At 32.4% G+C, this 17,857-nt stretch overlaps 1 protein-coding gene across 5 annotated transcripts in view; it reads right to left on the bottom strand.

Annotated features, from left to right (window-relative positions):
- The window catches only part of sima (HIF-1 transcription factor component sima), a 519,843-nt gene that overhangs the window by 85,590 nt on the left and 416,396 nt on the right, over positions 1-17,857 (bottom strand). For all 5 annotated transcript variants that reach the window (XM_073960486.1, XM_073960484.1, XM_073960485.1 and 2 more), the window contains 2 exons: positions 3,641-4,197; positions 1,102-1,996 (listed from right to left, as the gene is read on the bottom strand). In XM_073960486.1, the coding sequence (XP_073816587.1) occupies positions 1,102-1,996; positions 3,641-4,197 (1,452 nt within the window). The remainder of the gene's footprint in view (positions 1-1,101; positions 1,997-3,640; positions 4,198-17,857) is intronic.

A 17,857-nucleotide genomic window follows, 5' to 3' on the forward strand; every position in this document is an offset into this window, starting at 1 on the left:
TGAAATAAAATAAAATGTATTTATATAATTCTAAGTGCATCTACCCAAAACATAATGGAGAAGGTGGTGGAATGAGTACAGCACCAAAAGATTATGATTTGAAGTTGTTTTGGAATTTGGTAAATAATTGAAAAAATAATTACAGTGCAGATCAAAAAAACTAAATTTTTTCAAAGAAAATACCAGTATTTTTAAATCGTTCTTTCTTTCATCTGAAAGAGCACCTCTTATACTACTTTAGAAATTTTTGTTGCTGAAAATATTGAATAGTCTCATGGTAAATGGCTACCTGCGAAACCCTTTTTCTGTAAAAGCGTTTTGCGGTGCCAACGAGCGTTTTCAGAACCCAATAAAATTGTCTTTAAACGAAACATAATTTTAAAAAATCGGTTAAAAAGAATTGTGAGCTGTCAAAATCAAAATTTTGATTTTAGCGAAAAAAAATTACCGTTTTTTGTCCAAAAATTGGGCAAAAAATATAAAAAAAAAATCTGTCTCTCTTAAAGACAAGCTTTTTATGTATTTAAAAAGCTCACCAAACAATATGAAGATCGGTCAATAAGTTTTCAAATTGTTATATCGATACACTTTTTATCAAATTTTACATTATTTCGATAAAAATTTCCATTGGAAAATTTTTATTTTTTGGTTCGGTTTAATAGACAGTTTCTATTAGTCCAAATTCACATTAGGCAATTTTCCTTGCGGCGATTGCCAGTTTTATGGAGAGAGAGGTGAGGCATATGTTAACCCTTTGCCTCTCATCTCAACACCTTCTCTCACCGACAAACTGACAATTGCCGCAAGGAAAATTGCCTAATGTAAATATGGACTACGTTATAGAGAGACTATTCTGTGTGAGAATGAAAATTGTTGTTGTATAAAACGATTCGTTTTAGAGAATTATTCGTTATAAAGAGTTCATTATTACAAAAAATTAAAAAAAAAACCAAAAAAAAAAAACGAATTTTCTTAAATTTCCAAAAAAAAAATTGAGAAATCTACAAAAATTTCCAGCAAAATACCCACACTTCATATGGTTTTTAACATCATATGGCTGATGTTTTAATGGTTTGTTTTTTCGTTGTTTTGATTACTTACAATTCTTATTGTAGACACTATCGAATGAATCTTCAATGGAATCACATAAACTGGGTGTTAGCGAAACCGGTGTACTATTGGCGGCATCGAATTTCTCTTTTTTACAACTTATGTTTAGACCACTCAATAATAAATGTTGTTGGCGTTGATGTTGCTGCAATTGATCTTGCAATTGTTGCAAACATTGCTGCTGGAATTCATGTTGTTGTTGGGGAGTGAGATTATTTGATGAAGTCGTTGTTGAGGCCACACTGACATTATCCAAATCATCGGTTAACATAACACCACTGTCACCACTAACACTGACACCAGCACCACTACCATTACTCACTAATACACCACCACAATTACCAATCGACGAAGAAGATGATGTGTTGTTATCCTGCAACAGCGATAAAGATCCAGAACCTGTACCACATAATAAAGCAGCCAATTCACTGGAATCCGAAGGTAAAAATTGTTGAGAATTATTTTGTTGAATTTGTTGTTGTTGCATGGGAGATGAGGGCGACATTGAGGATACTGTTGAGGCTGGCGATGAACATAATGAGTTAGAATATTGCTGTTGTTGTTGCTGCGGCTGTGTAAATTGTTGTTGTTGATAATTGATGTTTTGATTAATCGATTGCAATGCCTGCAAATTGTTGTCCGTATCTTTTGTTGTTGTTGTCGTGTGTAGAGAAAAATCATCAGCATTAAAGGCATTACCACTACTCCACATGAAATCGTCTGTTGTCAGCAGGGGTAAATCGTCCTGTTCATTCATGGGAATATAAGGAGCACGCATTGTCAAATCATCCATATCGTCGACATTCATTGTGTAATAGGAGAAGTCATCTTCTTGGCTTAATGAGTTTGGGCTGCACAGTGAAGGTAGACTACTGCCATCGGGACTCTGTGCGTGTGGGGAGAGAAAAGAAGAAGAAGAAAAAAAAACATAAATTAAGTCAAGTGTTCAACAGATGAGAGACATATTTTGTTTTGGATGTGCAAATGGGGTGAGAGGTGAGGGGGAAATATTTGTCGAAATAAAAGGTATGTCGGGAGAGCTATTTGGAAAATAAAAAAGAGGGATAGATATAGCGGCCAGGAGGTAATTTTCTAAGACTTGTTAAGATGTGTTTAAAGACTATTAGAAGGTGAAAATAGTTCCTAAACTGCCCAATAAATATTTAGAAGCCGAATAATCCATTATAAAATAATGGGCTAGTATGTAGTAAATCCACCTTTATATTGGTCCCTCGATCATACTAAAAACTTTAAAAAATCCACGTTTGGTCCTTCGATGATACTAAAAGCTTTAAAAAATCCACGTTTGGTCCTTCGATGATACTAAAAGCTTTAAAAAATCCACGTTTGGTCCTTCGATGATACTAAAAGCTTTAAAAAATCCACGTTTGGTCCTTCGATGATACTAAAAGCTTTAAAAAATCCACGTTTGGTCCTTCGATGATACTAAAAGCTTTAAAAAATCCACGTTTGGTCCTTCGATGATACTAAAAGCTTTAAAAAATCCACGTTTGGTCCTTCGATGATACTAAAAGCTTTAAAAAATCCACGTTTGGTCCTTCGATGATACTAAAAGCTTTAAAAAATCCACGTTTGGTCCTTCGATGATACTAAAAGCTTTAAAAAATCCACGTTTGGTCCCTCGATCATACTAAAAACTTTAAAAAATCCACGTTTGGTCCCTCGATCATACTAAAAACTTTAAAAAATCCACGTTTGGTCCCTCGATCATACTAAAAACTTTAAAAAATCCACGTTTGGTCCCTCGATCATACTAAAAACTTTAAAAAATCCACGTTTGGTCCCTCGATCATACTAAAAACTTTAAAAAATCCACGTTTGGTCCCTCGATCATACTAAAAACTTTAAAAAATCCACGTTTGGTCCTTCGATCATACTAAAAACTTTAAAAAATCCACGTTTGGTCCTTCGATCATACTAAAAGCTTTAAAAAATCCACGAGTGGTCCTTCGATCATACTAAAAACTTTAAAAAATCCACGTTTGGTCCTTTGATCATACTAAACACTTTAAAAAATACACGTTTGGTCCTTCGATCATACAAAAAACTTTAAAAAATCCACGTTTGGTCCTTCGATCATACTAAAAACTTTAAAAAAATCCACGTTTGGTCCTTCGATCATACTAAAAATCTTTAATAAATCCACGTTTATATTGGTCCTTCGATCATACTAAAATTCTTAAATAAATCCACGTTTTTATTGGTCCTTCGATCATACTAAAAGTCTTTAATAAACCCACGTTTATATTGGTCCTTCGATCATATAAAAAAACGTTAAATAAATCCACGTTTATATTGGTCCTTCGATCATACTAAAAGTCTTTAATAAATCCACGTTTATATTGGTCCTTCGATCATACTAAAATTCTTAAATAAATCCACGTTTTTATTGGTCCTTGGATCATACTAAAAATCTTTAATAAATCCACGTTTATATTGGTCCTTCGAGCAAACTAAAAAGTCTTAAAAAATTCTAATACAAAATTACAAAATTTAAAAAAAGAATTACCTTTGATGAAGCACTTGGTGATGATAATAAATGCTGCGAACAAAGTGTATCATTCGATTCATCGCGATTATTATTTATAAATGGATCAATATTTGTGCTATTTGTTACTGGTGAATTGCTCTGGTGGCTGTTGTTGTTGTTGCTTGTATGGTTGCTATTACCGTTTGTTGCACTACTTGAAGTCATTGTTAGGGATGGCGATTGCCGATGATGCTGTTGCTGTTGATGATTATGGTTGTGTTGGTGGTTATGTGCTGCTGCTGATGTCGACGAGCTTGTTCCATTGTGGTTACTAAAGGGTGATGAGCAGGAGCCAGTTGAACTATTATTGCAATTATTGTTGTGGCTGCCGTTGCCGCTGTGATCTGTATTCGATGATGATGAATTGGATGAATCTAAAGAACTGATATCATCGGACAAGAGGCTACTGTAAGTGCCCATTAAACCAACAAGCATTTCACTAAATAATGGTGTCGTCTCATCGAGTGGCAGACAAGCATCAACGGCATTAGGTGCCACCAAATGGGCTGTTAGATCATCAGGTTCTTCTTTAAGCACTGGAAAAACAACAAGGGGTAAAAAAAGAAAATTGTTATTAGAACATTGAGATAAATAGTAAAACAGTGGAGAAAAATAAAAATAGCCAAAGGTGTTAAAATTAGTGCCATGCTAACTGTGAAAATATAGATTGCAATCTGGTTTTGTGCAATTTTCACCTGACAAGGTTCTAAAACGTATAACTGGAAAATTATATTAAACACTTTTCACACTTTTAAATTTATTTTGTCTATTACAACTTTTTTTTAACTACTTTGTATTGTATATATACAAAGCAGAGATCTGCAAGGTATGAGACTTTCTCAATGTATATTTGAGTATTCATTGCTTGGGTTTGTTTGTGTACTGTAATATTATTAAATACATTTTAAATGAATTTTTATTAATTTTTGTTAAATATGTGGCAAAGTAAATATCTTGCTGGGCTTTAAAAGTGGTGTGTGTATTCAAATCATTCGTTGTATTTGCGAATAGTGCAAATACCCAGAACCAAATAAACAACATCAAAAACTAATTAACGAATCACTTTTTAGAGTAAATTATGCATGTCTTAACATCTTTTGTTGGTTTTTGTTGAGCATCGCCCATACTTTTCTCAAATAACGAATGCTGTTATTTCGGTATCGTTATGACTGTGCCATATTTGCCCATTCATGCAGATCTCTGATACACAGTAGTATGTACATATATTGTTGTTTATTTAATTGACTGATTTCAATTGAAACTAATTGACAATTGCACGAATTAAATGATTTATGTCAGTTTTATTGACTATATTCTAAAAGCTCAAAATGAAGAAGACGAATATTTAGAAGAGAAGCACGCGTAATTTTTTATGTGTGTTGAAAAACAATAGCCAAAATAAATTGCTTTTCGTCTAGTTTTTTTCGTCCAAAGATGGGAATAGGTCATGAACGTCATGAATCGTGCTAAAAATCGAAATGTTTACGAGTCAGAATGAAGTCCAAAAATTCTGCCAAATGGTGATATATTAAACTGATACTTTTGGTACACGTAAAATAATCAGATAGAACATATACAGACAGAATGCTAAGGCTATGCAGTAATATTGTCGTTGTCATTGGAAAAGTCTTTAAAAATTCACTTTTAAATTGGCCCTTCGATTTTTGTAAAAGTCTTTAAAAATTCACTTTTATATTGGTGCTTCGATTTTTGTAAAAATCCTTAAAAACCCCACGTTTACATTAGTAATCTTTAATAATTTCACGTTTATATTGGTCCTTCGTTCACCCCAAAAACGTCTTTAATAAATCCTCGTTTATACTGGCCCCTTGTTCATCCTAAAAGTCTTAAATAAAACCCCATTTATATTAGTTCTTCGATCATTGTAAAAGTCTTATATTAAACCACTTTTATACTGGCTCTTCGATCATTGTAAGAGTCTTAAATGAAACCACTTTTATATTGGCCCTTCGATCATTGTAAGAGTCTTAAATAAAACCATGTTTATATTGGTCCTTCGATCATTGTAAAAGTCTTAAATAAAACCATGTTTTTTTGGTCCTTCGACCATTGTAAAAGTCTTAAATAAAACCATGTTTATATAGGTCCTTCGATCATTGTAAAAGTCTTAAATTAAACCACTTTTATATTGGTCCTTCGATCATTGTAAAAGTCTTAAATAAAACCATGTTTATTTTGGTCCTTCGTTCATTGTAAAAGTCTTAAATAAGACCACGTTTATATTGGGTTTTCGACCATTGTAAAAGTCTTAAATAAAACCATGTTTGTATTGGTCCTTCGATCATTGTAAAAGTCTTAAATAAAACCATGTTTGTATTGGTCCTTCGATCATTGTAAAAGTCTTAAATAAAACCATGTTTATATAGGTCCTTCGATCATTGTAAAAGTCTTAAATAAAACCATGTTTGTATTGGTCCTTCGATCATTGTAAAAGTCTTAAATTAAACCACTTTTATATTGGTCCTTCGATCATTGTAAAAGTCTTAAATGAAACCACGTTTATATTGGTCCTTCGATCATTGTAAAAGTCTTAAATGAAACCACGTTTATATTGGTCCTTCGATCATTGTAAAAGTCTTAAATAAAACCACGTTTATATTGGTCCTTCGATCATTGTTAAAGTCTTAAATAAAACCATGTTTATATAGTTCCTTCCATCATTGTAAAAGTCTTAAATAAAACCACGTTTATATTGGTCCTTCGATCATTGTAAAAGTCTTAAATAAAACCAAGTTTATATTGGTCCTTCCACCAGTCTTAAAGTCTGAATAATTCATCTTGGAGAAATGGAATATTATGCAGAAATTGAGAAAGAATGTGGCCAGAGGAAACATAATTAGAAAGCAGAAGGGGCTATTATAAATATGTAGAAGTGGATACTGTTGCTGCAACCATATATTTTGTGTTAGGCAATACACATATTTGTACATATTTACAATAACTTTTTTGTTTGCTCTCAAACTATGATTGTTCTGGCCATATTCCTCCTCTGTGTGTAGTTAAAGTCGACTCGTTATTAGTTGAGAAGAACAAATATGTCCAACTCAAACTTATTTTGAGAGCAAACAAATGGTATTGTAAATACATATGTATGTATTGGTACAATAACCCATATGATATTGCCTTTCACAAAACATATGATATATTAACAAGAGCTAATTTTACTCCCTAACTATGTTTTCTCTGACCATATTCCTTCTAAACTTCTGAACAATATCCCATTTTACTCTAAGAATATGTTTACTTCGATCATATTCCTTCGCTCTGTATGGTAGAACGCCACGTGTATGATTATCATAGGTATCTATGTTTTCCAATAAATATGCAAATTCATAAAATTTTCATTTTAATTTACGATTTTGTTCTAAATTCATAATAATAATAATCATTTTTATATTTTTCTTGTCAGTCACATGCCTCAATAAAATAAAATAATAATTTGTATATATTGAAAAATATTTTTTTATGAAAAAAAAAAAAATTCTGCTCTAGATACAACAGCAGCATCCGAACTAATGATGCCACTTTTTAACACTGCTGCTGCTACTGTTGCCATATGACAAATACACAAGTAAAAAAAAAAAAAAAATTAAACAAAAAGTCGCAAACATTTTTCACTAGACAGTCTCGGAATTTTGTTGTTGTTGTAGCTTCCGTTTTATTTTTTGTTATTGTGGTCAAATTGTCAATTAATTTGTTAAATAGTAGTGACAATGGTTAAAGAATGAATACAATTTTTTTGGTATACTTCCCACCCATACCACTCCCCTGACGTTCCTCCTTTATTCTCTCGTTTTTTTGTGATCATTAACTTTTTTGTTTTGTTCTATAGGTTTGTGTGTTTGTCATTTATTTAAACAATTGGCGCGTGTATCTTGTTTATCCGTAACACAAAGTAGCAGCATCGACAGTAGCAACAGCAGCAGTTCTATTGCAAGCCAAGCAAGTGGGATTCGATTCGATGGATGGGTGATATTTTCAACAATTTCACGAAAAAAAAGAAGCGACAAGATTTCAGGAAAAAATCACCACAAACAAAACACTCACGCAACGCGTGTGTATTTTTAACTGCAGTCAAAACTAAATTTAATTTTGTTTTCTATCCAATCTATTTTTTCACGTTTGGGGTAAATGCCCACCGAGTAATGGGAACAACACACAGAGTGTGTGAGTTTCATTTTTTTTTTCAAATTAGAAAAAAAATGGGGATTTGCGAAATTGTTTACGGAAAAAACCGGGTCTGTTCAACTTTAAGTGTTGGCGTAGGTGACGACACATACAAAACTGTAAAGAAGTTTTTTTTTTTTTTTTGCACGAAAAGTCTGAATTCCAAAAATATTGGCTCCAAATATTCAAAGTCTATATGCTTTAAGTGATATTCTTCAATGAAAAGTAAATCATTTGCTGTGATAGCCCTTTAAAATCCTGTGATAAATTATTGAAAAAAAGGTTAAAAAAATCAATCAGATAATAAAAAAAATATGTTTGTATTTTTTTAATAAATATGTATACAATAAATACAGAGCGGAAGTTCACAGTAATAGTTTGTCAACTACTTTAATTCCCACAAGGGTGGATTTTTAGGGAATATTTCTTCATCTGAAAAATCCACGTTTATATTTGTCCTTCGACTAAACTAAAAACTTTTCAAAAATTCCCCTAAAATCCTAAAAACCTTTCATAGAGCCACGTTTATATTGATCATTCGATCATCAAAAAAATCTTTAAAAAATCCACGTTCTATTTATTGGTCCTTCGATCATCAGAAAAATCTATAATAAATCCACGTTGATATTGGTCCTTCGTTTAGCCCATAATCTATAATAAAGCAACGTTTGTATTGGTCCTTCGATCATACTATCTTTAATAAATCCCCGTTTATATCGGTTCTTCGAGCAAACTAAAAATCTTTAATAAATCCACGTTTATATTGGTCCTTCGATGATAATAAAAATCTTTAATAAATCCACGTTTATATTGGTCCTTCGAGCAAACTAAAAATATTTAATAAATCCACCTTTATATTGGTCGTTCGATCATACTGAATATCTTTAATAAATCCACCTTTATATTGGTCCTTCGATCATACTGAATATCTTTAATAAATCCACGTTTAGATTGGTCCTTCGATCATACTAAATATCTGTAATAAATCCACGTTTATATTGGTCCTTCGAGCAAACTAAAAATATTTAATAAATCCACTTTTATATTGGTCGTTCGATCATACTGAATATCTTTAATAAATCCACCTTTATATTGGTCCTTCGATCATACTGAATATCTTTAATAAATCCACGTTTAGATTGGTCCTTCGATCATACTAAATATCTGTAATAAATCCACGTTTATATTGGTCCTTCGATCATACTAAATAAATCCACGTTTATATTGGTCCTTCGATCATACTAAATATCTTTAATAAATCCACATTTATATTGGTCCTTCGATCATTCTAAATATCTTTAATAAATCCACGTTTATATTGGTCCTTCGATCATACTAAATATCTTTAATAAATCCACATTTATATTGGTCCTTCGATCATTCTAAATATCTTTAATAAATCCACGTTTATATTGGTCCTTCGATCATACTAAATATCTTAAATAAATTCACGTTTATATTGGTCCTTCGATCACACTAGATATCTTTAATAAATCCAGGTCTATGTTGGTCCTTCGATCATACTAAATATCTTTAATAAATCCACGTTTATATTGGTCCTTCGATCATACCAAATATCTTTAATAAATCCACGTTTATATTGGTCCTTCGATCACACTAAATATCTTTAATAAATCCACGTTTATGTTGGTCCTTCGATCATACTAAATATCTTTAATAAATCCACGTTTATGTTGGTCCTTCGATCATACTAAATATCTTTAATAAATCCACGTTTATATTGGTCCTTCGATCATACCAAATATCTTTAATAAATCCACGTTTATATTGGTCCTTCGATCATACTAAATATCTGTAATAAATCCACGTTTATATTGGTCCTTCGATCATACTAAATATCTTTAATAAATCCACGTTTATATTGGTCCTTCGATCATACTAAATAAATCCACGTTTATATTGGTCCTTCGATCATACTAAATATCTTTAATAAATCCACATTTATATTGGTCCTTCGATCATTCTAAATATCTTTAATAAATCCACGTTTACATTGGTCCTTCGATCATACTAAATATCTTAAATAAATTCACGTTTATATTGGTCCTTCGATCACACTAGATATCTTTAATAAATCCAGGTCTATGTTGGTCCTTCGATCACACTAAATATCTTTAATAAATCCACGTTTATATTGGTCCTTCGATCATACCAAATATCTTTAATAAATCCACGTTTATATTGGTCCTTCGATCATACTAAATATCTGTAATAAATCCACGTTTATATTGGTCCTTCGATCATACTAAATATCTTTAATAAATCCACGTTTATATTGGTCCTTCGATCATACGAAATATCTTTAATAAATCCACATTTATATTGGTCCTTCGATCATACGAAATATCTTTAATAAATCCACATTTATATTGGTCTTTCGAGCATCCTAAAAATCTTTAATAAATCCACGTTTATATTGGTCCTTCGATCATACTAAATATCTTTAATAAATCCACGTTTATATTGGTCCTTCGATCATACGAAATATCTTTAATAAATCCACATTTATATTGGTCTTTCGAGCATCCTAAAAATCTTTAATAAATCCACGTTTATATTGGTCTTTCGAGCATCTTAAAAATCTTTAATAAATCCACGTTTATATTGGTCCTTCGATCATACTAAATATCTTTAATAAATCCACGTTTATATTGGTCCTTCGATCATACTAAAAATCTTTAATAAGGCCACGTTTATGTCGGTTTTTCGATCATCCTAAAAATCTTTAAAAAATTCATCTTTTTATTGGTCCTTCGATCATACTAAAATGTTTAATAAAACCACGTTTATATTGGTCCTTCGATCATACTAAAAATCTTTAATAAAATCACGTTTATATTGGTCCTTCGATCATACTAAAAATCTATAATAAATCCACGTTTATATTGGTCCTTCGATCATACTAAATATCTTTAATAAAGCCACGTTTATGTCGGTTTTTCGATCATCCTAAAAATCTTTAAAAAATCCATGTTTTTATTGATTTTTTGATCATCCTAAAAATCATTATAAAATCCAGATTTAAATTGGTCCTTAATTTAGCCTAAACATTTTTAATAAATCCACATGAATATTGCTCGAAGGCATCCTAAAAGTGTTTTAATAAATACGTGTTTATATTGGTCCTTCGATTATAATAAAATTCTTTAATAAATGCACGTTTATAATGGTCCTTCGATTAAACTAAATATCTTTAATAAATTCCCGGTTTACATTGGCCCTTCGACCAGTCTTAAGGTCTGAATCACAGGACTACTCTCTGAAAAAACTTCAAACCAAACCTACTTTAAGGAACACAAGCGTGGATTTTTAATGATTTTTTTCAACTATCTTTAGGCTCATAAGCGTTAATTTTTAAGAATATTTTTCAACTAACCTTAACCGTTGATTTTTAAGGATTTTTTTCAAGTTAAGGTCCACTTGGTCGTAGGCTGATACCAAACCCTTATTCATCGAAATTCAGGCATGTATAATAAATATGTATATTTTTATATATACATACATATATACTTTTTTATAATAATTATTATTTTTAATTAGGTGTGACAAACATCATTTAATTTCCATTATTAAAAAAATCGAATGAATGTATAAAATATAATTCAATAGCAGCGCACACGAATCGAATCGGAATCAATCAATAAATTAATTCCATTATGTTTTTTATAGGTATTTATTTGTTGTCCAGAGTCTCGTTTAATTTACGTGGGCCCATTCAAACGGTTATTTTTTTTCTTCTTCTTTGAAAATTATTATATTATATTTTCGTTGTTGTTGTTGCTCGCTCGGTTGATTTCAATTTATATATATTTTTGTGTGAGTTTGTATCTGTATGCCAGCAAGTTTTTATGTCTCAACTCATTTATTTAATAGAGAAAATAAATACGCGGTGGCATGATTGGTCAATAAAAAAATTATTATCCACTGACGTCTGAATATATCATTTATTTGGATATATTTGTTGGTGTTCTTGTAAATATTTCGTCGTCATGAAGATGATACTCTTCATGAATTGATGTATGAATGAAATAAAATCGAAAAATGTGTGTTAAATGATATGTAATAGGCATTTGATGGCGTTTTGACTCGTAATGGAAATGAATGACATGTCCACTTTTTTAAATGTGAAACTATATTTTAGATTAGGTGGATTGAGGAGCCCATAATGGCTATAGATTTTTGGGTAACAAAAGTCTGTAATTTTTAAAAGAATTTAAGAAATTTTTATGAACATTATTTGAAGATATAATTACGTCTGGAAAACTAAATATGGTGATAGGAATCATAGTATGGGGGTATAGTTGTTATTATTATGTTACGTAAAAATATATATTGTTGCTGCAACCATACAGTTTGGCCCAAACATTAATTTGTCCCATACTCGCATGGAAGAAATATGCCTAAAGCAAACCTATTTCAAGAGTAAAGGGGCATTGTAAATATTTAAAAATAAGTATTGTGGCCTTAAGCCATTTTATCTTGTCTGACATAAAAATATATGGTTGCAGCAACAACGTAGGTTTACTAATAGATTTCAAAATATGATTTTTCTGACTTCTTTTTCTCATACTTTTATTGTATATATTTACACTTATATTATGTTCTCAAAATATGTTAGCAATAACCATATTATTTTTATGTTAATAATACCTATATTATTTTTAAATAAATTTTAATTAATTTTTTGAAATTTTGCCTTTTAGGACGAACATTATTTTTAATGGTTTGTATTAATTTCCTCGTTTAGAGTTATGCTTGATGATCGGACATTTTTTGCAAGTGAAAAAGGAAAGCCAAAGACTCGAACCCACACAGTCACCAAATTACGTTACCTGGTTTCGCTGTTGGTTAAGCAGCTCTTCAGACGTATCGACTGTCGAATGGCTTCTCTGTCCTAGGAGTTTTCGTTTTTATACCCTCAGCCTTTAGGCTATGAAGGGTATATACACTTTCATACGGGCAAAATGTGCCTCATCGAAATAATGGTTTTAGACCCCAAGTATGTTTGGACGAAATGTGTTTCAGACAATTTGGAGTCGATTGAGCAATGTCCGTCCGTCTGTCTGTCTGTCTGGCTGGAGCGCACGATAACTCTCGAAGGGATGAACCGATTCGGTTCAAATTTTGGCTTTCGTAATATTTTGTCCAAACTTAGTTTAAGTTCGAAGATGAGCTATATCGGTCCACTCCTTCCGGTACCTCCCCCACAAAAGTTGGAAAATGTTCGGAAAATTTGTACGCACGATAACTCTTGAAGGGTGTAACCGATTTGGTTCATACTTTGCCCATCGTGGAGCGTGTACCAGACTTAGATTAGGTTTTAATATGGACTCAATCGGTCCACACCGTCGGGTACCTCCCACACAAAATTTTGGAAAAGTTCAGTTTAGGAACATCTCTCGAATCGCTTTGATTTTTGCTTTAGCAACTTGTATTCACTGCCCTCCATACGACGGTATAAGTTTCATCAGGGGCAAGTCCATACTTCCTGAGAAAATAGCCTGAAAGTTGCAAAAAAACCCCTAAGACACCGTGTGAGGAGGTTGGAGGGCAAAATAACTCTCGAACAGGTCTGCCGATTCGGTCCAAAGTTTGGCCTTAGTAATATTTTGTTCAAACATAGTTTAAGTTCGAAGATAAGCCATATCGGTCCACTCCTTAAGGTACCTCCCCCACAAAAGTTCAAAAATGTTCGGAAAAATGTACGTACGATAACTCTTGAAGAGAGTGGCCGAATTGGTCCATACTTTACACATCCTAATATATCTACCAGATATAGATCAGGTTTAAATATGGACTATATTTGTCCACTCCATCCGGTACCTCCCACTCAAAATTTCGGATACATGTTCACTTTAAGACCTGCTTTCGAATCACTTTGATTTTTGTTGAAGCAACTTGCATTCGCTGCCTCAATTGCGATGGTAAAAGTTGTTTCAGGGGCAAGTTCATACTTCTTGAGCAAACATCCCTGAAGTTCTAAAAAACCCCTATGGTACCATATGTAGTGGCTGGAGATCCATTCTTTTTAGTATCTCCTCCGCAAAACTTTTGATATTAAATCCTAATCAACATTTTTGTCAGTTCAAACGCCCAAAATTTTTAAAACTCCCTAAATACATGCGTTTTTTGGAAAAAAAATTGTTTCAATATACACAGGCTGAGGGTATATCTCTGTCGGCAAAGCCGACTGATACTTTTTCACTTGTTCAAATGCAAATGTCTTTTAAATTAATTTATTTAACAAATGTATAATCCTGAATTAGTTATGAGTATAATTTTAAGGGTCTTCAGAGGTATAATCAGTTGAGGTTTTACAAGAATTTTAATTGGTCAAGGGCCATCAGAAGTGTAATAATGGAATTTTTGAAAATACTGCTCATATTTTGTTAGAATTAATTCCGTAACATTTGAAATATAAATGTCATTATTAATTACATAATACCCTCATCTATATTATTTTCATTCTTATCTACGCATGGAAAAAAAAAAATAATGTAATTGATTGTTATCAAATTGCAATTAAGTTACATTTCTTACAGACGTCACAAGCCCATCAAGTAGTTAACAACAAATGTTTAATTTTTTTTGTAATATGTACTTTACAATATATATTACCCCTAACTAATCATGCATTTAATTTTGCATTTCAAAAAACAAATATTTACTGATAATATTTTGCAAAACAAATAGAGAAAAAAATAAGCCTCACAATTGACAGCTTAATGAGATCTTGAACCTTGTTATGGTCAGGCGAAAACAAAAAAAAAAATAAATAAAAAAAAAAAATAAATAAAAAAATAAAAAATTTGAACAAAATACAAAACATAATTTTTATATTCCCTCAGTATCGAAGAACATGAGGAAAAAATAGACAAAACAAATTTTATTTTTTGCTTAAATGCAAAAAATATAGGTAGCGATATGGCTGTTGGGTTTTGTTGTTGTTGCTAACGAGGGCTGATGATCAAGCAGCGATCGAGCATCAATTGAGTGCATTAGCCGGCAAAGTGCATAACGATCAAGGCCACCTTTTCTAAACATATAGCCAGCCAGCCCATCATCATGCTGATGTTATTTCGTTGAGGTTTTTTGCTTTTCTTTTACAAAAGAAAAGAAGAAGAAAAAAAAACAATAAAACATTCAATGTAAATGTATTTTTATTTATTTACCTATGACTACAAATAGCGGTTTATTTGTTCAACAATTGACGTGAATTGTTGTCGTAATCGGCAATTTAAAAGGGTGTTGTGATGATAAAAATAGCAACAAAATAATTAAAAAAATTCAGCAATCGCATTATTTTTAGAATAAAAAATATTGAATTTAATATGTTAAATTCCATGTCCAAAACAAATTTCCATTACACCCTATGATATTTTTATTAATACATTTTTTTTTGCAAAAAAAACGTTGAACTTGACCAATTAAGTCAATTCTGAATTAGGAAAAAATCCAGTGTTTAATATTTTTTAATTTAATATTCATTTTAAAAACAATTAATAATTACACCCTATTATATGCAAAATAATTACTTTGGCGAAAAACATTTTCAATAAATTAAATTTTGAATTAGGAAAAATCCAGTTTTTACAGTGTTTCATTGAACTTGCTTTTGTGTCTGTTTAGTGCAAATCTAGTAAAACTCATTTTTAACACAGTTGAGGTAGACCAATCGAACTAAAACTGTGCACACTTGTAAGATTTGGATGTCAATACATGAATATGAAACCAAAACCAATATGAGTCCATTTTTTCGTATAGCCCCCATATAGCGGTACCAGCCGATTAGAGGTATATAGAGGATTAGATCATCATTTTTAGACCAAACACTCTATAACTTGGCATTTGGAGTTCCCAATGGTACAGAAACTTCCCCAGCAAAATTTGTGGACATGGGTTCAGATTTTAGTATAACCCCCATATAACTGTACCACCCCACGTCAGACACTTTAAAGTTTTCATCTACATCTTCGGCCTAAATTGCCTGTAAATTGGTTAAGGGGTTTCAGTGGTCACAAAAAAAAATATGTTTACAAAAAAGTTAACAAGTAAAAAAGTGTCAGTCGGCTTTGCCGACAGATATATACCCTCAGCCAATGTGAAGTGAAACTATCACCTACGGACAGAACGAATGTATTTAAGGTCTCTTCAGAACTTGTTGGCCCTTTTTGGACATTTGAACTTGCCAACAAAAATGTGGATTAGGGATTAACTGCACTAAGACACAAATGATGAACTTTGTGGGGGAGGTACCCTTAGGGAGGACCGATATGGGCCATTTTAGAAGTTAAACTAAATTTTGACAAAATATTAGGAGATCCAAAGTTTAGACAAAATTGGTTGCCCCATTCAAGTGATATCGTCCTAGCATTTTAGTGACATTTTTTTAAATATTGGGGAGAAGTACCGGAAGTTGTGGGCCGGTATTGCCACATGGAAGTAAGTTTGGATGTTGGACCAAATCGGTTGAACAGTTCGAGAGTTATCGTGCTCTTCGACCGCCTCATATGGTGACATAGGGATTTTTTACACCTTTTGGGCTGTTTTTCTAAGAAATATGGACTTGCCCCTGAAAAAACTTTTGTAATGGAGGTAGCGAATGCAAATCGCTTCAACAAAAATCAAAGTGATTCGAGAGCAGGTCTTAAAGTGAACTTATCCGAAATTTTATGTGAGAGGTACCAGAAGGAGTAGACAAATATAGTCCACATTCGAACCTGATCTATATCTGGTAGATATATTAGGATGTGCAAAGTATGGATTACATCGGTCACTCCCTTCAAGAGTTATCGTGCTCAAAAATTTTCCGAACATTTTTGAAGTTTTGAAGGAATGAACCGATATGGCTTATCTACGAACTTAAACTAACTTTGCACAAAATATTACGAATGCCAAATTTTGGACCGAATCGGCTGATCCATTCGAGAGTTATCTTGCGCTCCATCCACTGCACACGGTGTCATAGGGGTTTTTTTGCACCTTTCAGGCTATTTTCTCAGGAAGTATGGACTTGTCCCTAATAAAACTTGTACCTTCGTGTGGGGGGCAGTGAATACAAGTTGCTAAAACAACAATCAAAGCGATTCGAGAGATGACCCTAAACTGAACTTTTCCGAAATTTTGTGTTGGAGTTACCCGAAGGAGTGGACCGATAAGTTTGGGCAAAATATTACGAAAGCCACAATTTGAGCCGAATCGGTTCATCCGTTCGAGAGTTATCGTGCGCTCCAGCCAGCCAGACAGACGGACGGACATTGCTCAATCGACTCCAAATTGTCTGAAACACATTTCGTCCAAACATACTTGGGGTCTAAAATCATTATTTCGATGAGGCACATTTTGTCCGTATGAAAGTGTATATACCCTCGTTAGCATAAATGCTGAGGGTATACAAATATTGAATTTAATATTTTAATTTCAATGTTCAACACAAATTTCCATTACACCCTACACCACCTTGTGGTAAGGGTTATGTCTTTGTGCATTAGTTTGTAACATGCAAAAGGAAACGAGATAGACCCATAGTTCCTGTTAGGTATATACATAGAATCACTTTCTGAGTCGATTTACGCATATCCGTCTGTCTGTCCGTCTGTCCGTGTATTTTTGTAAACAAAGTACATGTCGCTTTTATTGTCCGATTCGCATGAAAATTGGGGAAGATAGTTTTTTTGGCCAAAGGACGAACGCTATTTATTTTGGTAAAAATCGGTTAAGATTTGGATATAGCCCCCATATATATCTTCGCCCGATTTAAGGCATTTGGTGCACGAAACACACTATATATGTCTGATTTCAATGAAATTTGGAATGTGCGACGGAATTTAGTCTAGAAATAAGTGTGCCAAATTATATAGAAATCGGTTCAGATTTGGATATAGCCCCCATATATATTTTGGCCTGGTTTAAGGCATTTGGTGCACGAAACTCGCTATATAAGTCCGATTTCAATTAAATTTGGAATGTGTGACTGAATTCGGTTTA

The sequence above is a fragment of the Musca autumnalis genome, unplaced genomic scaffold, assembly GCF_047663935.1.
Source record: "Musca autumnalis isolate F117 unplaced genomic scaffold, ASM4766393v1 scaffold_1, whole genome shotgun sequence".
NCBI classification, from domain to species: Eukaryota; Metazoa; Arthropoda; class Insecta; order Diptera; family Muscidae; genus Musca; species Musca autumnalis.